This window comes from Schistocerca piceifrons, chromosome 7 (assembly GCF_021461385.2).
Source record: "Schistocerca piceifrons isolate TAMUIC-IGC-003096 chromosome 7, iqSchPice1.1, whole genome shotgun sequence".
In the NCBI taxonomy this organism is placed as follows: Eukaryota; Metazoa; Arthropoda; class Insecta; order Orthoptera; family Acrididae; genus Schistocerca; species Schistocerca piceifrons.
This window is the reverse complement of record NC_060144.1, coordinates 282,766,723-282,790,709: the sequence shown is the minus strand read 5'-3', so window position 1 is coordinate 282,790,709 and position 23,987 is coordinate 282,766,723. Positions and strand designations below refer to the sequence as shown.

Genomic DNA, 23,987 nt, shown 5'->3' with positions numbered 1-23,987 from the left:
TATTTACAGCCGACACCGGACCTCTGTGAATAGCTGCAGTTTAATTATAACCGCCTGTGATTAACACAATTTGGGAAGTAGTGATCGTGAGTAATTCTTTCCCCGCAGTTCGGAAGGTATTCAGCTGAAGGCATTTGGTGAGTGCGGCGACCTACCTGCAGGTAGGGGCTGCAGGCGGAGAGGAGAAGGCGGTGCGCACGCAGCCGGCGCCCCTGGCAGCACAGCGTGACGTCGACGAACGCCTCGGCGGCCAGCAGCTGCCGCAGGTTTCGCAGCACGCCGCACTCGTGCCGCTCCCAGCGCACCAGCAGCCGGTCACCTGACATCTGCAGCCCAAGCACACACAAGCCTTAATGATTGCTATGGGTATCTGTAGATTTCATACAGGCTGTCCCATCTATCTTCACCAATCCCAATAGCATATTTTCCAGAAGTAAAGTACACTGCTGTGTAAGACTTGCCGACGACATATGGGGTGGGCGAGAAGTTCCCGCTGTTACCCCGTTTTGTACCAAATTTTATTATGCAGATGGTATCTATGTTACTTCTTATCAGTCTTTGGAATCAAATATTAGAATTCACATTTACATGTTTCCGAAGTCGCAGTAGCACTCGAGTTTTAATCTGTAGCGCTGGCAGATGTCAGCGGTCATTGCTACAGTATTGAGGAAGCGCGGTGACAAGTGTGTGCGTGTACGAACGACAACACACAGGACAGAGAATGAAAATGGTAATGGGAGCAGTCCAGGAAAGATTTAATAAGGGTTCACGGCGAAGGGCAACAATTCTCGTTTGGGAAATCGGTGTGTGTGCTTTCTTTTAGCTGTGTTAGTGTGAGAACAGAAAGAAAGCCGGTAGTCTGCGTGCCGACTCGCCGTGCTGTCGAGTGCTGTTACACTCGCTTACGGACGCACACAAAGAACGCTGGTTATCCCGCTAGTCAAGATGCAGCAGTGCCAGTACACGTAGAACGTTACGCGCCTCTCATTAGCTCTGTAGTCTCACACGATTTTACATAAACTAATCGGTAACAACAATTAATTTTCGCAGCTTCTAAGAACGATTCTGCGCGGAATTCGAAAATGTTTGCAATGACAAATATGCATCGCTATGATTTTGCGTTTGGTGCATATTACACCATATGTTGCTGTGAATAAAACTTTGATAAGATATTGAAATTTTCTTTAGACTTGAGAGGAGATCTCTACCTGTCTCCAATCACGAGAAAATGCAATTTGCGTGATCACTTCCGACCGCAAGTGCACGGGACTGAAATATTCATACAATAACGCACATCTCCTGAACCGTTCGAGATATCGACATGAGATTTTGGCAAGTGGTAGCATGCAAAGACGAGAGTATTTTGCTATATGGTTAACATAGGGAACTTTCTTATCAACGGCGATACAGCGGAAGCTATGGCTTTTTTTTATTTTTTTAATCCAATACTACAATTTTTTGAGAGTCTTAGACAACTATGATAGTATGAAATTAAACGCGAAATTTCTTACCTTACTTTACAACAAAACGAAACAACGTTTTCCGTAAGCTATTGATCACCATAGACGCCTGTTGCATTTTAATAACACACTCTGTTTCACGGTTCTGTCGCAATAGGTATTGCAAGGTAAGTTTGCGCCATTTATAATGTATTTTAATAAAAAAAAAAAAAGCAAAATTAAACCTCTCAACAAGAGAAAGTAGCCGTTCCTCATAAGTGATGATGTTTCTTCAAATGATATTCAGACAAAAATAAATCGCAATTTTTGCGGAATCTGTAACCTATCGAATTGGGTAATAGTGTACTACTGGAATGGAGCTTGCAGTAAAGTGCCTGTTTTTTAGAGACAACACGTCATAAAGTTTATCGGTGAAAAAATGGTGTCTAAATCATAGTTCGGTGACATCAGAACCCTTGCGATGGCACCAGAACCCTTGCCATGTGTTCGTTAAGTCACTTATAACTATATTTACGATCGGATATTACGTGCATACTTTCCTTGCATAAGTACGATAACATCTGGATCGCGGTAACACATAACTACATCGAAAAAAGTTTAAGTTCCTCGAGAAATCGTCTTAAGAGTATATGGTAAAAATTTCGACCGTTTATCGTGAACAGAAATTATAGAAGTGGATATCCCCAGAACTGGTACTTTTCGTACCAAAAAATCATGGTTTTTCTGAGTTTTCTCAGCGACAGATTTTTTAAGCCCCCAAACTTAATGCAAAAGAGCCAAGCGATATGATCAGTTTGCCATGGCAACTTCGAACCTACACTGTAGTATAGCTACAGTATGCTCATTCTTCTGATAAGGGTACAAATCGTCGTTAGGGCAAGGGCGTTCCAAAGCTGTGTTACCCAGAGAACCCGAGATTTGACTCCTTAAAAACTGCAGTTTCGCGGTCGTTTTTTTTTTTTCAAGATATTGATACCGTGCACTGCCGTACATGAACCAATTAACTACTCGGTAAAAATGAATGAAAGTGCGGGAGCATGTTGCCACGGGTCTTCCAATCGAGCACAGAAAGTTGGACGCCACATGGCATGAGCTCAGCATCAGTATAGCGCCAAATGGGGCTGGACCCGAAACACGAGGCAGCTGAAGAAACGGGAAGAGACAGCGAGTGCCAATCAGACAGCAATTGCGGCGCACAGTGGAGGTTGGTGGTATTCTTCATTACAAGAATGCCAGGATGCAAGATCTCGATGACTTCACATGGTGAAGGTTTATCAGTAAACTGTGAGAAGAACGAAGTGTGACGAGTGTAGCCCAAGAGTTTGGTCTTGCTAACGGCATTGTTTTACGTGCATGGTGAGCACTCAGAACCACAGGGGCTGCTACCTGAAGGGGAGGAGGTGGTCGACCACCAGTAGATGACCGTTACGTTGTGCAACAGGCAGGAGGTAACCCATGTCACACAGCGATTGAAGCAACCAAATTTGAAAGGACTGCAAGGCACGCAATCTCACGCTCCAGAGCGACAACATACGGGTGGTGTCTTTGTCCGACTACAAGTCCGTTATGTTGAGACCCACACATTGGCAGCACCGTTTGCGATGGCCAATGGCGTAGGGATTGGACCAATGACGAATGAGATCGCGTATTCCTCTCGGATGAGAGCAGATTCAGTCTGAGTAGTGATTCTGGACGTCTGAGTAGTGACTCCGGACTTAACCTCACATGGCGAGAGGTGGGAAGATGTAATGCACCCAGGAATGTTGTCGAACTGGTCGATTTGATGGTCCAGTTGTTAACGGTTTGGAGAGGTGTGATGTTGCATGGGCATACTAATCTCCTAATCTTTGAACACGGTACAGTCACCTGTTGACGTTGTTCTGACACTGTACTCCTTCCCCATGAGCGCCTTTTGAGGGGTGCAGCCGACCCTAACTTCATTTCTATGGATGGCAATGCCTGACCGTATCGAAAAGCACAGGAGCTCTGGGAGGAAAAGGATACTCTGCTAACGAAGTGATCTGCCCGTTCGCCCACCGACCATATATATGGGATGCACTGGGAAGACATATTGCAGCATGTTCGCGTGCACCAACGGCCATCCAGCAGTTATCAACAACACCGGTGGAGACATAGAAAGTTTCAAGAACTTCTTACCAACCTTCTTGCCAGTATGGGAGCATGTAGCGGAGTATGCATTTGCGTCAGTGGTGATCACACACCCTATTAAGAACCATGTGCTGCAATTTGTAATGTCCAGGGAAACTTCATAAATTACAGTAAAAGCAGAGTAATTATTGTCTTTGAATAATAGTGTCAATAAAAGTATTATTCCCGGTCGTCTCACTGCGTATTTCTTTTTTACCTTCGGTACTATACTGTAGCTGTAGCACGACTGTAGCAATGCTACGTATGGTCTATGTTTTGTCAAGCTATGTTACTTGGCAGAGACACTCTCGTCCTTACGTTTTGCGCACCAGTATAGCAAGAGCATCAAGCAAATGTTGTTTAGCTATGCACTATACACAAATCAGCGTTATTGCTGTTCTTGTACAAGTACGTTCGTTGCGAAGATGTGAACAGCAGTACGTCTTTTTTCAAGTAAAACTTCCTATTTTTTGCTCCATTTTCACCTCGCCCAGAATAGTAAGTGCAGTATCGTACTACATGTAAATGTATCGTAAATAAGGAAACACTGCAGTTACTGTGTAAGCTTTCTATAAAAATTTATTGATAAATGACAGTACTGAATATTCTTTTTTCAAAAACTTTCTCCTCGTGTCACGTGTGCCTCAGATCTCGTATTCAATTGCTGAGCAATACTGACTTTCGGTTGGCCCTGTGTAGCGCATGTCAACAGTGTCGCTAAACAAAACTTTAAACTTAGTGAAATAATGAAAACTAATATACATAAAAGCCAAAAGTAATTAAGTGTGTATTCAGTGAAACATGTTTAACTGAAACTCAATACTGAAGTACACTATGAAATTGAGTGACGTGAAGTGCAATTTCTGACTTGAAATGTTCACAAAATAAAATACTAATTTACTCAGAAGAAAAATAACTGTTTGAGATTACCTACAGTGTTCACTGTAAATTAATCTGCTTGCTTAGCACAATACTTGATAATTCCGACTACGAACTGTTTCCTCAGATGAACGCAAGGCGAGATCAGCCCTGAAATAAAGGTAATTTACACCATGCTCGGCCTTTTGTTTTGTGTCTGGTATACTGACGTTCTCGAAAGCAAATAGATACCATCAGACGCAGGAACTATAGAAAAAATAAACTACTTACAACAATTTTTTTTTTGCTTGCCACAAACGATCTGTGGCTTCGTGTGGCGTAAGGTGCAATGTGCAATCAACACACAACAAAATATTCAAAACTTAACTAGGAATGATGCAGGAGCGTTTACTAAAAGAAAGCCGTCCTTAATTGCGAAATTCTCTAAATATAAAAATTACAGACATTCCAGCCAGTTGCGTTATTTGTCGCATAATAAAAACAAAGAGATCAAATTAACACTAATCGTGAATGTTCTCAGTTGTCTGAGGGATAATGTTTTCCTTGTAACACGAAAAAAAATGGTTCAAATGGCTCTGAGCACTATGGGACTTAACTTCTGAGGTCATCAGTCCCCTAGAACTTAGAACTACTTAAACCTAACTAACCTAAGGACATCACACACATCCATGCCCGAGGCAGGATTCGAACCTGCGACCGTAGCGGTCGCGCGGTTCCAGACTGTAGCGCCAAGAACCGCTCGGCCACTCCGGCTGGCCCTTGTAACACGACAGCCTATTGTAAAGGGAAGAGACGCTTTATTTAATCACTAACACGCGGCCGCGAAAGCACAGGCGCCGGCCAAGGTCGGATCATATACGGGTCGACAACTGAAATCAGTTTGACAGGATCACGTGGAGGACCAGTTTCACCCCATGCTCTACAGATGGGGTTGTTTCTGGACTTCCACCGGCCGCTGAGGTGACCACGTTACCGGGAAAGCGCTTTCATTGGGGAGCACAACGGTTGCTCGTTTCTCATGGCCGCTTTTCGCGTCCAGTGCAAAATTAAAGCTTACACCAAACTTAATAAATATTGAACCTCTTGTGTCTCTGAAGAGCTCATAGTCTCATTCGAAACAGAAAAGATGGACGATTAAGCGTATGAAGACGCACCTTCGATATCCGCATCAGTTATTAATTATTGTAAGTTAAATGTTATAAATAATTACTGAACTGTAAATATATAAATGTATAAATATCTTGGCAACGCATTATGCGACTGCAACAAATGAGGTGTCTAAGGATACATCTCGTAGAACTGCATCGGACTGTAATAGCCTATTCACTAAAATCATAATAGCCGGCCGCGGTGGTCTTGCGGTTCTAGGCGCTGCAGCCCGGAACCGCGGGACTGCTACGGTCGCAGATTCGAATCCTGCCTCGGGCATGGATGTGTGTGATGTCCTTAGGTTAGTTAGGTTTAAGTAGTTCTAAGCTCTAGGGGACTGATGACCTAAGATGTTAAGTCCTATAGTGCTCAGAGCCATTTGAACCATTTTTTTTTGAACTAAAATTATTCACATAAAATTATTCACTAAAATTATTCAGATTCGAATCCTGCCTCGGGCATGGATGTGTGTGATGTCCTTAGGTTAGTTAGGTTTAAGTAGTTCTAAGCTCTAGGGGACTGATGACCTAAGATGTTAAGTCCTATAGTGCTCAGAGCCATTTGAACCATTTTTTTTTTGAACTAAAATTATTCACATAATTAAACGAGAGGCCGGAAAGCGGATTTCACGCAGTTAAAAACACCTTTTTTTTACCAGATAGACAGAGAAACATTAAAAGTAGCGGCAGTACTGTAAACGGAAATTGTGTAATGTATAATTTAAACTGTTTCTTAATACGAAAACGGAGGAAAACTGTAGAAATTATTGTTCATAAATAAACTATTGTATATAAAGGAAAACTGATAACAGCATAATATTTCTCGGATAATTTCCGTGGTATCTGATGTATCACATGCGTGTAAAAAATTAAAATTAAAAATTTCAGCAATTTTCAAGTTCAGTAGTTTAACTAACTTTAGTGGTGCTTGATCGAGGTTTCCTGGATGAGCAGCGGCAGTTATGAGCAGCGGCAGTTGGGAGGGGATCGCGATTCGGACGCCGTTGGAGGCGGTCAGGGTGTGTTAGTCGGTATTACGAGAAAGTTTTATCTGATGAGCCGTGAAATAGCCGCTAGTTCGCCTGTGTGAATTATTGAGAGTTGCTACTTTCGGACATAGATATTTTTCGGCATCTGAAGAACTTGTTACTTTTCGGGTTGCGAGTGATACAAGCCGCGCGTAGAAGGTTTCAATGTGTAGCCATTGTAGAATTTATAATTTGATATACTGTGGAAGTTTACCGGTTTTCTAAAGATAACTCACGCAATTGATCGTGGTTTAGTCAATCGCCTCCAAGATCTTGCGAAAATCAGTCAGGCTTTAAAATTAATTTATGGTGGACTTACGATTTTTGTATCTTCTTATTGAAAATAAACTCGAGTATGTGGTCTCTCGGTCGCGTTCTCGCTTCTCGAGTACGGGGTCTAGGGTTCGATTCCCGGCGGGATCAGGCATTTTTACCTGCCTCGAGATGATTGGCTTTGCGTTTTCCTCATAATTTCATCATCCTTCATGTAAGTGGCGAGAATGGACTGAACAAAGGTTGGGAGTTTGTAAGGACGCTGATAACCGCGCAGCTGAGCGCTCCACAATCGAAACATCGTCATCGAACTTGTGAATCTTTAAATAATACGAGAGTGCACATGTGATTTTTGCATAGGAAATCCTACCTACATTTATACAGGGTGAAAAGTATTCAAACCGACAAACTGTGGGAGGTTGTAGGGGACATTAAAACAAATATTTTTTCCTATGAGGAGTATTTAAACCGGTACAGGAAGATTTCTCTGGCGGCAGATTAATTATACCAACAAACTCTTTTCCATTTTTTTATGATCAAGAGACAACACATTAACACAACCCAATTTCAATTACAGTAGATTTTCAAAAATGCCTCCATCTACACATAAACAAAGGTTACACCGTCGGATCATGTTCTGTCTGACACGGGCAAAAACCCCAGGAGTATCCCGAACTGTTCCTGCTGCTGCTACTATCCGGACAACCAGATCCTCTTCTGATGCAACAGGCGTTGCGTAAACAAGGTTGCACATCTCTCCCCACACAAAAAAGTCCAGAGGGGACATATCTGAGGATCGAGCAGGCCATGGTACAGGACCATCTCTGCCAATCCACATTTCTGAGAACCGTCGGTCAAGGAATCGACGCACACGACGAGTGAAATGCGCTGGCGCCCCGTCATGTTGGAACCACATGCGTTCACTTGTAGGGAGCGGGACGTCTTCCAGCAATTCTGGCAAAGATCTGGTGATAAAATTGTAATAGTGCCTGCCATTTAATGGCCCAATTAAACAGTCCCCAACAACACCGACCCACACATTAACGAAGAATCGCACTTGATGAGCGCTTTTAACTGTGGCATGTGGGTTATCCTCACTCCAAACTTGCGAATTGTGCATGTTGAAGACTCCGTCACGCCCGAACGCTGCTTCATCGGTAAACAACACAGAGGATGGAAACGTAGGCTGCATTGCACACTGTTCCAGGTACCACTGCGAATACTGTGCTCTGGGTGGATAATCAACTGGTTCTAGGTTGCAGACACGCGGTAAGTGACATGAACGTAACAACTGCTCTCGAAGGACTGTTCTTACATTCGTCTGATTCGTGCCCATGTTACGTGCAGTTGCACGAGTGCTGATTGAAGAATCCCGCTCCACATGCTGCAAAACAGCTTCCTCAGATTGCAGCGTTCTTACCGTGCGACGGCGTCCCTGTCCAGGTAATCTGCTAAATGACCCGGTCTCACGTAGACGTTGGTACACAGCAGCAAAGGTCGTATGATGCGGGATACGGCGATTAGGATATTGTTGTTGATAAACCCGCTGTGCAGCTCGTCCGCTGTGGTGCGCTACGTAGTACGCACTAACCACATCAGTGTACTCACTCCAGGTGTATGGCTCCATTAGTAAACAGAGAGAATGCACTGCTTCACTGGTGGACAGCAGTTGCCTACAACTGAAGATCTTAATACGCCCTCTAATAACTGAAGAGCATAATACAGCCTCCACCGGTTTAAATAATCCTCATAGGAAAAAATGACATTAGGGAAAAATATTTGTTTTGATGTCCCCTACAACCTCCCAGAGTTTGTCGGTTTAAATACTTTTTACCCTGTATTAAACATTTCTGTGAAACACTTGCTACCTTGCAACGATTATGAGTTGGCGCCCCATAGACGAACGTCGCCGAACTTGGTAAGTCCAACCACATTTACGGGGGCCCATATAAGTGCTTGTACTGTGTAATGAGTGGGTAAGTCTTTTCGTGCAGTAGCACTTGTGAACTGTTTAGAACTTCCATTTTCTGCGAGTTGATGCGAGAGATTGTATTTCATTTAGTCATCCACACCACATGCACATTCCCAAACAACCCGTACGGTCGCATCCTTCAATTAATAGTTCTGACGAACAAACATTTCATTTTCGTACACGCATTCAATACCTATAAAAATTCCTCCATCAGTAGAGTCAAAACAGTTATTTACAAACAAGTTTTCATCGTCACAATAAAGCATTCCAGATAATTTCTCTTAGATTCATAAATATCAAATCTCTTTCTCTACTACGCTTCAAATAAGAGTGCCCGAGCGCTGCACGATTGACTGGCGACCAAGCGAACCACAGATAAACACAGAGGCAAGGATCTTATTCACTAATCGTACGCACTCATTCATCTTTGTCCCAGTACAGTAGAGGTGTATTATTTACAAAGGCAAAAAACATACGAAAACTTCACAACTGCCTTGCATAGATGAGTAGCATTATTACCTTTTCATCGTTGGTGTAACGTTAGTTTACATGACGACATTAGATTGCGAAATCAAGTTTTGAAACTGCGCCACCGGCTTCAGCGGACGCGTCGCGGGAGGTTGCGCAAATCGCTGGAGAAACTGAATACTTTCGGCTTGTTACAACTTCGGTGGCACGAAAGTAGTAGTTACACGATGTTTGAGGGTAGCTGTCGTGTCGGTAACATGGCAACAGTGTTAAATATGAAGTGAGGGAACGGAGATAACTAGTTTGCTTCTCTGACTTCTACACTATGCGTAGGTGTTTGTGGGATTTCAGTGATGCTGACCAATAAAACAAGCGTTGACATTTTGCTTTTAACTGGTGCAGTCCTACGCTATCTGAACATGGATAATGACGATATCTCGGCTGAAGACCAAAATTCATTCCATTAGAAAGAAAAACACAAACGAGTTACGAAAACTACAAGGGAATAAGCAACTGGCTGTAGAAAAGATAACATTTACTGCAGAGAAATGCGAATCTCCACTTACTAAAACACGCAGTTTCATCTGTAGCTTGTTGTGGCGACAATGTTTCATACATTGTAGTGTCTTTCTTTCTTGTCGCATCTTTAACTCTATTAAGTATAATTGTGATTTGTTTTTGTCACATTATCAAATGTTTGAAAAGAATTGTCGGATCTTCCGCAACAATTTCTTTCGTTTAGGTCTCTGAGCAACCGAGCTGAGTTCCTTTTTTTTATCCTAACACGAATCTAAACGGGTCTCTTTATTTCTTTCCTTACCCAGCGATTTGATGCAGAGAAGCATTACGTCCGCCATTACTCGTGCAGCTGCCAGAACTTCTTCCATTTCAGAGATGACCCAAGCATTCATAAAACGTCGAAAATTAACTGTACACTGCTGTGTTGCTGTCTCCAGTCATATACGAAACCAGTTTCGTGTAACTGGATTCATGAGATAGTTTCACAACCTAATGTCTGTACACTGTACTCACACAAATCTTCAACTGAAAACTAAACTCTCAATAACAGATGTGTATTCTTTTCATGTTTCGTTTATTCACTGTCAGCTCTAGCGAATGGACGAGCTAGTGCAGGAGGGACTATTTGCATTATGGTTTTAATAGCGCCTTGTTTACGTGTGTGGTACACTATTATACGGTTCTGAACTGTTTTAAGGACAGCAAATGGATTACTGAATAAAACATGTAGGATGCTATTAAAAATACATCTTGCTCTAAGTATCTCCGTAACGAAAGAAGAGAAAAGAAAGGCTGTTATGCTAGTCAACGTACCTTTGGTAGCTAAACAACATTTGCTTGGTGAATTTTTTATTTTGCTTTTGGATAAGAAATTGTCTCGAGTGGTCAAGATAAATAGGATAGCCAGAATACTTCATAAACATTTTCTTTTGAAGCGTTCAGCTTCGACCTAAGTGTATAATTTCGTTTGGATAATATTCGTAAGTACAGTCAGTTCTTGGCTGTGGTATTCTTTCCTGGGAAATGCATTCGCAAAACATAAATGCTCTTACCACAAAATGTGAATGCAGTTTTCGAACTACAAAAAAGTGCCATGTGTATAATAATCAAAGAGAGTATTGGGGCTCATTGCACACATCTATTCCAAAAGTTGGGGATTTGGACAGGGGCGTAACTGCAGTCATGCACCACAGAAGTACTCTCCCGATCGTGTGACGCTTCACGGTTTGCTGAACATCTATGCTATGTCTCTCATAGGCAGTTCCCTACTCCCCCTAAATAATACTATCACCACCCTGGTTGCGCACCTCCTACTTGGTCAAAATGCAAAACGAATAAGAAAAACTTTTTCAAAAAAACATCCCACCTAATTTTTGATACACAGCGAAACGATATATAATTTTAAATTTTTTTTTTCTCTGACAAATCAGTACTTGAAACAGCTAATTCGTCCCTGCTTCAGTGCAAATAACTTTTATTGCGCGCTACCAAGGTATTTTTTGAATGTAATAAAAAACAAACAGTTTTTAAGAAAATCTATATGTAACTAATATAATTACCTTCTTATGTTCCAAACGAAAATTGTAAAAATTAATCTCAAACCAGAATAACACAACAAAAGAGAATTATTGTCCTCTGGCCTGCTCACAGAGATTTTTTATCTTCTGTGAGGCAAGAGAGAAACAAAAAGTTAATTTGAAAGGAGCGCATGAGTACCTGCTAAGTAGTCTATTATTTAAGAAAAACTCAATGTTTATTCTTTTTCTGCTTTCATATCTATATCTATACTACTATATAAAGCAAGTCTTTGATTAAGGTCTTTACATCTACATCTACAAGGATACTCTTCAAATCATATTTAAGTGCCTGGCAGAGGTTTCATTGAACCACCTTCACAATTCTCTATTGTTCCAATCTCGTATAGCGCGCGGAAAAAAAGAACACCTATATCTTTCCGTACGAGCTCTGATTTCCCTTATTTTATCGTGGTGATCGTTCCTCCGCTGTCGCTGTCAACAAAATATTTTCGCATTCGGAGGAGAAAGTGGTGATTGGAATTTCGTGAGAAGATTCCGTTGCAACGAAAAACACCTTTCTTTTAATGATGTCCTGCCCAAATCTTATATAATTTCAGTGACACTCTCTCCCATATCTCGCGATAATTCAATACGTGCTGCCTTTCTTTGAACCTTTTCGATGTACTCCGTCAGTTCTATCTGGTAAGGATCCCATACCGCGCAGCAGCATTCTAAAAGAGGACGGAGAAGCGTAGTGTAGGCAGTCTCCTTAGTAGGTCTGTTACATTTTCTAAGTGTCCTGCCAATAAAACGCAGCCTTTGGTTAGCCTTCCCCACAACATTTTCCATGTGTTTCTTCCAATTTAAGTTGCTCATAATTGTAATATCTAGGTATTTAGTTGAATTTACGGCTTTTAGATTAGACTGATTTATCGTGTAACCGAAGTTTAACGGGCTCCTTTTAGCACTCATGTGGATGACCTCACACTTTTCGTTACGTAGGGTCAACTGCCACTTTTCACACCATTCAGATATCTTTTCTAATTCGTTTTGCAGTTTGTTTTGATCTTCTGATGACTTTATTAGTCGATAAACGACAGCGTCATCTACAAACAACCGAAGACGGCTGCTCAGATTGTCTCCCAAATCATTTATATAGATAAGGAACAGCAAAGGGCCTATAAAACTACCTTGGGGAACGCCAGAAATCACTTCTGTTTTACTCGATGACTTTCGGTCGAATACTACGAACTGTGACCTCACAGTGTCAAAAGCCTTCCGGAAATCTCGGAAAATACTAGACCGATTTCCTGCAAAATTTTTCAAATGTTAGAACGGACAAGGTTACGAGTTTTTTGAATATATGTCGTATTCATATACAGGGGAAACATAGCTGACAAAATTTTTTAGAAGTTCGGTATCGATTTACTTCAGATTTTTACACTAAACGCTAGTAAACTTTCGGACAGACATAGGCTAATATTTTTAATACATGTGCTATATAAATATATATTTGAAATCTATACTGCTGTACAAACGCAGGTCGATGTTTAACATTGTTACCAAAAATCTCTAGAAGTTCTTGACCGATTTACTTCATATTTTTACATGATATTCTAATAAACGTCCTGACGGACATAGGCTACAATTTTTTGACTGTACTATGTAAGGGGGAAAGGTGGTTAGCAAAAATCTCGAAAAGTTGAAAGATTTACTTCAAATTTTTACACTATACGCTCTAATGGACGTTCTGACAGCCATAGGCTATATATTTTTAATAAATATACACGCAATAGGCAAATGCGAAACATTGTTACCAAAAATCTCGCAAAATTCTTGACCAGTTTCATTCAGATTTTTACGCAATACTCTAACAAACATTAAAACAGACGTAGGCTATATGTATTTTTAGTATATATAGTATATAAATTTAAAGGGAGAGGATGAGGAGGGAAGTTATTGCCAAAAATCTCGAAAAGTGTTTGACTGGTGCACTTCAAACATCTACATTATAATGTAATAAACACAGACCGGATTATATGCATCAAAACAACCTTAAAATATGCATGAAAATTCCTTACAATGCATGAAAAGAGTCGAAACACGGAGGATCAAATAATAAAAAAAACATGGTAGTTACTGAGTGCATTATATCTAAAATCTATTCCTATCAATTACTAGGAAGAGCGCCGGCCACGCGAAAAATCGGTACATTTAGAACGCTGATATAATTTTCTTAATCCTTTCTGGTAGAGGTTAAAAATGGTTCAAATGGCTCTGAGCACTATGGGACTTAACATCTGTGGTCATCAGTCCCCTAGAACTTAGAACTACTTAAACCTAACTAACCTAAGGACATCACACACATCCATGCCCGAGGCAGGATTCGAACCTGCGACCGTAGGAGTCGCGCGGTTCCGGACTGAGCGCCTAGAACCGCTAGACCACCGCGGCCGGCTGGTAGAGGTTAGGAAGGGGGCCTTTCTGGGATTATTTTCTAAGAATTTGCAAACTGGGGACGCATACCGTGTTTCGACTTGTTTCTTCTTTGCTAATACTGTCGGTAAGAATCCGATGCGATACGAGTGAGTCGCCGCGAAACAGTCGATATGTACAGGACCAATTTCAAGATATATTACACGCAGCGGGGTACACTCAAAAACTCCGTAATATTTTCTATAAAAAACAACATACAATCATGAATTTTTTGAACAGCGTTAACTTTTAATTAATACTATTTGACCAAAGCATCATTTACAATTTATTTTACATTTTTCTACTATTGTAAACATAAACGACTAAGTACTGTTTCAAATGTTCGGTACTAAGATTGTGTCTTCGATCACTCAAAACATTTTTATAAGCAGGATAGAACCGTTCTGCATCAACTGAGGAAACAGGGCAGTATTTGAATTTGGATGCTATGTTGACACTCATTATTTCTGATAAAAGTTCATCTCTCCCAGTAATAAAAGGGTTCAAAGCCTGGGTTATTGTTTAAGATGTTTTCAAACTTTTCTTTAAGTTTTCTTGGGAATACCTCGGGCAATGAGGAGTTCACTATAATAATTTTATTCATTAACTGAATAGATTCATTCAACGCCAAACCTTGAGTTTCAAGCTTTTTAATACTTGCAGGTTCATGGGAAAAAAGTGTGCTAATCACAGGAATGTCTTTTTTTATACCCGAGTCATTGAAAGCCTCCTTGGACTGGCAAACTGACAAACCCTGTGCACTATCAAAGTCGTTTACTAGCCCTCTGATGGCCTCGAAATGTTTACTGTAAAACAACAGAGCTTCGACCCACATACCACAACGAGTTACCACTTGTTCGGGAGCTAAAGGTACAGTTGGTAGTTTTCCTTTGTAGGTTTCGTTGCGAGCAGGAACCTTTAGAAACACTTTCTTTGTGAATGAAATCAGTTTACTTACATTCACAAACATGGAAAGTACTTCTTCAGCAAGGCACTGTACTCCATGAGCAAAGCACGTCACACGAATGAAATTGGGATAAAGTACTCGGACGGATTTTCCTTCTTTGATCATATAGGGAGCAGCATCTGAAATAAATACAAACACCCTTTCATCTGCAGAAGATTTTGGGAATATTTTTCTAATAACATCATTCGCGAAACTGGCGATCGTTGAATGATTTGCAGTTTCAAGTTCTTTGCAGGCCGCAAAGTAGGAAGAAGAAGCCTCTACTTTTAAAGCACCAACAATTAAATTTGCAATCTAATGGCCACAAGTGTCTGTAGTTTCGTCAACTGAACTTCAGATAATGCTGTCCTTGAGTTCATTGCGTATTTCTTCCAGAACATTTACACAAATTGTCGGTAAGTAATTTTTACGCAACGTTGATTCATCTGGTGTATTTTGATTTAAGGAATAATTGCGCAGGAAGCCTTTGAGGATAGGGTATGTATGTTTGTGAAGAGGAATATTGGTTGCTATGAATGCTTCACATAGATACATGTTAAACCGACTTTTTTTGGTTATGTTTGGACAAATCTCTGCTACTGCAAGTTGCTGTTGTCAGAAGTGGTCGTCCTTTCTTCTGCATTCCTGCGATATGAAGACCTGTATTGACATGCTGGTCTACTTGAAACTTTTTTTTGCATGATACGTTTATCTCACAAACTCGAAAATATAAAAAAAATTCCATCGTATGTAAATGTTCCAGGATGGTCAGCTATCCACGAAACAACGTTTCTTTTTCCGGGCGGCATGGCGCACAACACGTTACACACTACACGTCGTAAACACACTGAATTGTGTACAAGTAAATAAAAAGCTAAACTGAAACAATGGACATGCAACTAAAAGCTTGCGTAGTTTAATTTAATTGCTACCGACGCGTACGGTATGACAGCGAAGGGGATTAAGCGTGGTAGCGGACGCAGAAGCATTATCTCTGTCTGCCTGTTCCTGTTCCTCTTCTGTAATCATTTCGCTAGGCAGAGGCCCCTCGGTTAACGATTGCACGCAGTTCTTGGTCGCGGTCAATCTGTGAGACATTAAAACTAGATCGAACTAGAGACCGCCCGTCTAAATTTTTAAAATATTGTAAACGTAGTGCGAAAATATGCATCGTCACTAGTTTTTAGTTCAAATATGCAATAACTGGTGAAATGGAGCCGAATATGCAAATGCATGTACAACATGCAAATGCATATAATCCGGTCTCTAGTAATAAGCATTCATACGGACATCCAGTGCATGTTTCTTTCTTAAAAAAACTGTTGCATGCCAGCCTTGTATAGGGCAAAAAATGGGTAAAATTTTCGAAGTCGCTGGGAGAAGTTCTCTCGCTACATTACGGCAATGTCGACACGAGGCGGTCACGCCGAAAACATTTCGCCACCAAGACTGGGTCAGGGCAAAACACAACATCAGCGTTTCTGGCAAGTCAGGCAGCAGCCTTAAGCAGAATGTACTGGGTCAGGGCACCTAAAAAGGCTCACGTCACCTTCGTTATGTGACGAAAGAAAGGCTAAGGGCCGGCCGAAGTGGCCGTGCGGTTAAAGGCGCTGCAGTCTGGAACCGCAAGACCGCTATGGTCGCAGGTTCGAATCCTGCCTCGGGCATGGATGTTTGTGATGTCCTTAGATTAGTTAGGTTTAACTAGTTCTAAGTTCTAGGGGGCTTATGACCTCAGCAGTTGAGTCCCATAGTGCTCAGAGCCATTTGAACCATTTTGAAAGGCTAAGGCGAATGCAACGAACGGTACCAAGAGCTTTTACGAACCAGTTCTATACTGTTACAAACTCGTTAAGCAAGCATTGCAGATGGGAAACCACTGATACCTTCCTAATAGTAAGCCCTATGCGGTCATGATGAATGACGTCGGGTAAACATTAGCCACTGCTTCGTTCTATAAATACCTCAGCAGTTTAGCTCATAAGGCGGTCGGTCAGACTGCTCGATGGCGTACCTGACGCTCATACTCGATTCCCTGATTGCAGCGAAGTGACGTCTGGCACAGGCCTGTTGCAGATGTCCTGCACGCTACGGCCATTACAGGAAAAAATGGCTACCTCACTATAATCACCAGTACAGGGTTCAACACCACAGTCTACCTACGTCATAGGCGGGAGAGTCTGGAGGTCTTTCCTTCTCAGTAGGATTAGGACCCCCGCGTTCCTGACATTCCAGCGAACTGAATAGGGCCTACCTGGTTGGTAGGCCAATATCGTAGGACTTCACTTCTACACGGCAACCGTCATCACGGTACGACGGACGTGGAAGAAGGGTGGTAAGCGGGAGGGTACAGAGCTCCTCCCAGGTCTGCGTGTGTAAGTCCAATACATGTGCCGCTGTCACTCACTGCCGCGGGTCATGGTACAGCCGGTTTCGAGGCCACTGCAAATGGCGAACTGCCAGTGAAACAGCTGGCGCTGCCTTCAGCGGGTTGTAGGCAGGTTAGGACGCGATTCCTCAACGGGCATTGACGAGTCAAGACGCTGCCAATATTTTTCTGGAAATAAGTAACTCATTCTGAATCTTTTTTCACTACAATTACCGGTGACCACAAATAGCTGCCACCCTGGGAGAGCGCCTCCCGACACAGAACGTCTTTCACTGCATCTACTGGCGTCCACAGCTAACTACCACCCTTTCGAGGAAATCTGGCAAGAAGCGAACTGAGAGAGTGCCATCTGACAAAGAATCAACTGTACTTAAGCCCTACCAATAGTCACCTCATGCATAAAAATGTACAGGTTTTCTGTTAAGAACGATTGCGAGAAAGAAACTGCTGTGTTGTGTTTTGTATCAAAATGGCTCTGAGCACTATAGGACTTAACTTCTGTGGTCATCAGTCCCCTAGATCTTAGAACTACTTAAACCTAACTAACCTAAGGACACCACACACATCCATGCCCGAGGCAGGATTCGAACCTGCGACCGTAGCGGTCGCGCGGTTCCAGACTGTAGCGCCTAGAACCGTTCGGCCACACCGGCCGGCCCTTTGTATCAGTATGTGTGGGTTTGTTCTCGCAAACACATTTAACTACGACTGTGGGGCAGTTAAATCATTCCTATACGTACGGTTTTTACAGGAAAGTTGTATTTGTGGCATATCGGCTCATTGTTAGAATACTATTCGGAATATGAACTTGAAGTAAAAATAAATCTCAATGCCAGAGAAAGGGGGAGGAGTGGAAGGGCGGGGGGGGGGTAATGGACATAGAGAGGGAGAAGGAGGTGAGAGACAGAGAGAGGGGGAGGAGATGAAGAACAGAGAGAAGGGGAAGGATGAGGAAGTGGACAAAGAGAGGATATATCTGTAAAAAGTATAAACTACTCCATCAGTTTCTGGAAACCCCTGAGAACGCCGGTGCTTGCGCCAAGTAAGCAAACGCTTATCAATAACGAAGGGAGCGAACTAAGATCGGTCAGCCGTGGTGGGGTACAGTGAAACGCTGTTAATTAAACAGAAACACATATTCCACAGCTAGAAACACGCGAATGAAATGGCTTCTAGAAAAAACAACTTCAGCGTTTCGAGCGATCTTTATTATTTCGAGGTTACGGTTTCAGACGTTTTAAAGCTAAATCATACCCGTTCTTACACAGTAAAACCGTCTTACAGAAACATTACTGGTTTCACAGTCAGCAACTGACTTCCAACATGCTATGGAAGTTTGTAAATATAAATCGATGAACGTATTTCTCAGTTTTCATTTCTATTTTAGTTTGTCCTTATACTTAACCCTTTCTTTCATTTTGGTGCCAGGGAGCTATTCGACCATCCGGGGGGTGGGGGAGGCATTTCCTCTGTCGCCCCATCGTAGTTATGCTTTTGAATTTTGACCATATCATGTGAGTACATTTATCAATCAGTTAATCACATAAAGAGTAACCTTGACAATTACTGCAGTAACAGCTCTGTCCGTGACCATAGAACAAGGTCTAGACTGAACTTAAATTACCAAGAAAGAATAAACATAAAACTGGAAACAGCATTTTCTACCAAGCAGTAAAGTTGTTCATATCTAAAAGTACGAGTATAAAAGAGATTACTATACGAAACTCATTTAAAAGACTGTTAAAAATTATATATTGTATTCAGTACAGTATTGCTTGCATAATATAGAGCAGGGGTCAGTTAAGAAATGTAACACAAATAGTTAACAATAAAACATCTTGTCATTTCACAACACACTTGAGTATTTTTTATGATTTATTTTCCGGATACTTTTCATTAAAGGTCTGCAATGGATAATCTTTTTATGGATAATCTTATTCTGTTTCAGTCTCAAAGAAAATCTCAAGCATTGTAGGAGAATGCTGGGTCGTTTTTTGCTGACAAGCACATGGTAAGTTGCGGCGCACAAAACGGAAATCAAATATCGTCGTCATATTCCATATCGCACACAGTGTGATTGTATGCAATGGTTGGTGTTGAGAAATGAGCGAAAAGCTTAGCGGCAGTTTTCCAGGGATATTTCCTGACAATTTTGGTATAAGAGACCATTGGTTGCTGGTGGCCCGTTTCAAAGTAATGGTATTTCCTTTCTTAGGAGAAGAAAAACTTCTTAGCCAAGATCGCGATAAAGCACTTTATTGTGGATGACCAGTTTCGGTAAACTATGTTACCATCATGAGATCAGTAACAACATTATGAAAGGCGCTAAATATTGTTTAACAAATAATGCCACATTAACCCATAGAGGAATCAATGACAACACATCTTCATATAGGCTATTATAAACATCTCGTCACAGATGCACACAAAATCTTTTCATTAAATCTGCGGATATACAACATATGACATGAATAATGTTTTGGCACTTCAAAAGTACAAGTTAAAATTACTATGTACACACATCGCTACAACATTGCATCCACATGATTAACACGTCATGCCTACTAGGGCACCACAAGACTGACTGTCAACAGCCAATGCATGAGATGAACTGACTAGTACGCCAGGAGTCGCTGCGGTGCATAGTTTTTACCATCAAAAGTCAAAGAGGTAATTTAAAATCAACAGTGACTCCAAATATAAAAGTTCTTGAGCCGTAGTGCAGTTAGCTTTGAAAAGCGCGCCGCAGCGCGTAGCGTGAAGCAGTCGCCCTCCGTTTTCTGGCGGTGGCACCGTTGTCGCATTTGAAGGCTTCGGTGTCTCCCTCTTGTGGGAAAGGGGAAAAGTGGGCTGTTCGCGTGGGTTGAAGAAGTGGCTGTATGGGCTCTCGTGGAGAGTTGGCAGTCGTGGCATCAAGAAGCGACTTCTCTGCCTATGCTAGAGGGACAACACGCAGACCGCGGCATCAGCGTAAGCGCCGCGAGCAGCGGCTCGGTGGTATGGGGCGTTAACTGCTCGTCGCGAAAGGAATCTTCCTGAGCGTGGGTCCGCAAAGGGCCTAATTTGCAGTTCGGCCGTAAGCTGTCGACCGGCGAGGTGGTTCTGAAAATCGCCGCGCCTTCCTGCGTCCCTTGAAACGGCTGGCAGCGGGCGGCTCGGCAAGCATTTGGTGGTGCTGCGTTGGTTCAGTCCTGGAAGTCGTAACGCACTAGACGTTGAGTATTGATTGTTAACAGATTTTATGAAGTTTAATTGAATTCAATTTACTTATTCTTGTTAACTATACCAGCCGTATATTTTGAGGGTTTCCCGCCATTCATTCTCGTCTGGCCACCCGCGGGAAGGTGGTAATGTTAGAGTCAGTGGTCCGTTTTTCCCCTTTTAAGGACGAAAAGGGGGGGGGGGGTCAGAGTAAATCTGTGGTTCGGATTGCTTCTTTTTCCTCCCAGCTTACCTACGGGTTTATTCGACTGTTAGCCTCTTCCATGTCTGCGAAAGTCTAAGGCACCAATGGCTGTACTGTTTAAAATGCAAGGCTCTAAGATCTGATCCATTCTCTCGCCTGCCATAACTAGTATTACTAGACTCACGTGTAAAAGGTACTCTAAGAAAGAAGAAAAATTCCTTTTGCCTCGTGGTAAGAACTAGTCAATTGCATAACGAATTCCTGCTCATCTGTAAGCTGTAACTTACGTAAATTTGTGTTTATGTATATTTGGCTATAATCAAGCAAGGTTGTTAATGTACACCGTAGTGGATTTTTTATATTGTTTCTAGTCAGCAAAAACTGTTGTGTGTTTTCCCAATTCAGTACCTTCTAAGGCTTTTACTCAGCGTGCTTATGTGTTTTATACAGAGAGTAGGTTATTAGCGTGTTTTCTTACGATGCAAAAGTTTGGCGTTTCACTACGGGTAGAAATTGTTGCCTTGAAAGGAGAATGTTGTAAAAGTTCGCACGTCCTACCTTCCGAGCGCGTGTGTTTGCCGTAAGTTAACCTGCAGAATTTTTTTTTATAAATTTGGAAATGTTAATGCTATTAACCATGAGTGTCCCCCCACCCTCCCCCGTGTGTATGACTCATGCGTTTTGGTTTTTCTATTTTGAGAACTTTTGTAAACAGGATTGTCTTTATATATGTTGCAGACAAGTTAGATTCTGCGCCATTTAATGAGCCTGAGTGAGGCTGTTGTGGGCGGCCGTAGCTATGGCTGTTGTAACCAAATTGGAAATTTGTGTGTCCAAAAGTAGTCATATATTCTAATTGTATTCATTTATTATTGGAGTGAAATTTACCTGTAATTTAGCTGAGCTCGAAATATTATACAGCGTCGCGTTGTATACGTTAAATTGCTTGCCTGTAATTGCCTTTTACTGGCGTGAAATTGTTTATAATAATTTCATAATTTAAAGGTGCTTTCCTATCGTAAATTGTGACATATTCGTTAAATGATTGTTGTTTTTTTTAAAAAAAATATCGTAAAGTCTTGCACCAAATTTGAATAAAGAGTGTTACTGAAAATTGTGTGTAATTTCACCAGTTATTCCTTGGCACCTAGTTCCACAACATTGCATCCGTATTACCATACGTCATGCCTGCTAGGGCACCACAAGACTGACTGTCAACAGCCGATGCATGAGATGAACTGACAACAAGTACGGCAGGCGTCGTTGCAGTGCATAGTTACTACCATTAAAAGTCCAATACGTAATTTAAAACCAACCATGATTCCAAATATAAAAGTTCTAAAACGCTAAAAACCTACTTGATGATTTCTTCCTGACAAAAAATAGTTAAGACATCTTACACATCATCTGTACACATAATCTGTACGAAGATATGTTGTCATCGATTCCTCTATGGGTTAATCTGGAATTATTTGTTAAAGTGTTTGTAGCACTTTTTGTACTATTATTACAGATCCGATGATGGTAACGTAGTTTTACCGAAATCGGTTATCCACAATACAGTGTTTTATCGCGATCTTGGCTAAGAAGTTTTTCTTCTCCTAAGAAAGTAAATACAGATCACCCCTTCATACTCAGTATGAGTAAACCAATGGTATTTCGTTTGATTTCTTATTTCTATTTATCTTTATAGCTGTATTTGCACTGAGAAATCTGAACAAGAGTGCAAACCAGTACGCTCTGTGTGTGTTGTTTGGGAACCAACTTGTTCCTTTCACTCACGGTACTTGCAGCTGACAACAATAATGTCCACTTGACTCTTCGCCGAGCCTGCACTCAGTACTGCTAGTCCTGTCTCGCGGTTGTTTTACCGATAGCTGTATGTTAACGTTAGCTGTGGTAGGTGGTAGTCGACATTTTGAATAGTAACTGTAATCGAACAGTCCTCCTTTTGTTATGTAGTGTAGTGTACTGTGCACTGACAGAATAGACTGTGAAAAAGTATGTGTGTTTCTTCTGACGGTTGTTACATTACTCCGTGTTTTGTGTTTTATGTTCTCATGACTGTACCTGTATGTTGCAGTCCTTTTCACTATTGAGAAGGTACTTTCATAGAAGCGAAAAAAACTAAAGCAACAAACTTAATAAATCGAAATTAGTCACATCATTACTTATAGTGAGCCACCGATTCCTTGTCCCAAAGTGATAAGAAAATATCCTTTGAACCTCTGAAATCTAACCGGTCGTGTTCGGCTTCACCTTGCATTAATTGCCTTTTTTTTCTGAAACTGTAATTCCATGATAAGACCAATATCCATGTAAAAGTGATCTTGGTTGAAGAGAACTACTATTTCTTACTACTACGACTACTACTACTACTACTACTACTACTACTACTACTACTACGAGGTCGATTTAAAAATTTATATCTGTTCTCAGAATCGCTTGAGGTATTACATGTCATGCATATTAGTCGGTCGACTTTCCCGCTTCAGTGACATAAATTGCAACACTCTGCCGCTAGAGCGCTCTGACTTGTAGCATGTATCACGGTAGTTCGTTATGTGACTTTGTCTCTACGTGAGAAACAGCTCAGGAAACTGAAAGCATGAATTCTATGAGTCGTCCACACATGGAGCACCTTCCCTTCAGCACAGCAACGCCAGACCACACACGAGTGCGGCGACATCCGCAACAATCCGACGCTTTGGGTTCACTGTTATCGATCATCCTCCATACAATCCCGATTTGGCTATATCCGATTTTCATCTGTTTTCAGAACTTAAAGAACCCCTTCGATGACTTCGCTTTGATAGTGATGGGGCGTTGCAAGCAGACGTGAGGTTGTGGCTCCGTCAACGAAATCAAACATTCTACAGCGACGGTATCACCGAATTGGTCTCTCGTCGGAAAAAATGTGTTTGTCGGCAGAGTGACTATGTTGAGAAGTAAATACATAGACATGAAGAGTAGAGATGTAAAATATTAATTAAGTTTGTTTTATTTAAAAAATGCCTTAAAAGTTTTCACTTAAGAATATTCAGAGGCGTTACTTTTCAGTACGCCCTCGTACTACTACGAGGAACTTCAAAAAGTTCGGTACACATTATCAAGGCACACCAAGTAACTTTTATTGAATATTCCTCCACACTTCAAACTGACAAAGATAAACGAGGCTAATTTTCAACATAACCACCAAGACTCTGTAAACTACAGTCTGAATATTCTGCCAGTCATTCAGTTCCTTGACGACTTAAATCCGCTCCGTGGTCACATAGCCATCCAAGAGCGGCTGTGTGAAATACTCAGTTTTGGAAAACGTCTTTCAGCAGGACGTTCTTTCAGCTTGTCGAAAAGAT

The 23,987-nt window shown here is 41.5% G+C and overlaps 1 protein-coding gene across 1 annotated transcript in view; it reads right to left on the bottom strand.

The window, feature by feature from the left end:
* The window catches only part of LOC124805633 (zinc finger protein 768-like), a 110,824-nt gene extending 110,498 nt beyond the window's left edge, over positions 1-326 (bottom strand). The window contains exon 1 of the mRNA XM_047266200.1: positions 156-326. Within this exon, the coding sequence (XP_047122156.1) occupies positions 156-326 (171 nt within the window). The remainder of the gene's footprint in view (positions 1-155) is intronic.
* Positions 327-23,987: the final 23,661 nt, after the last annotated feature.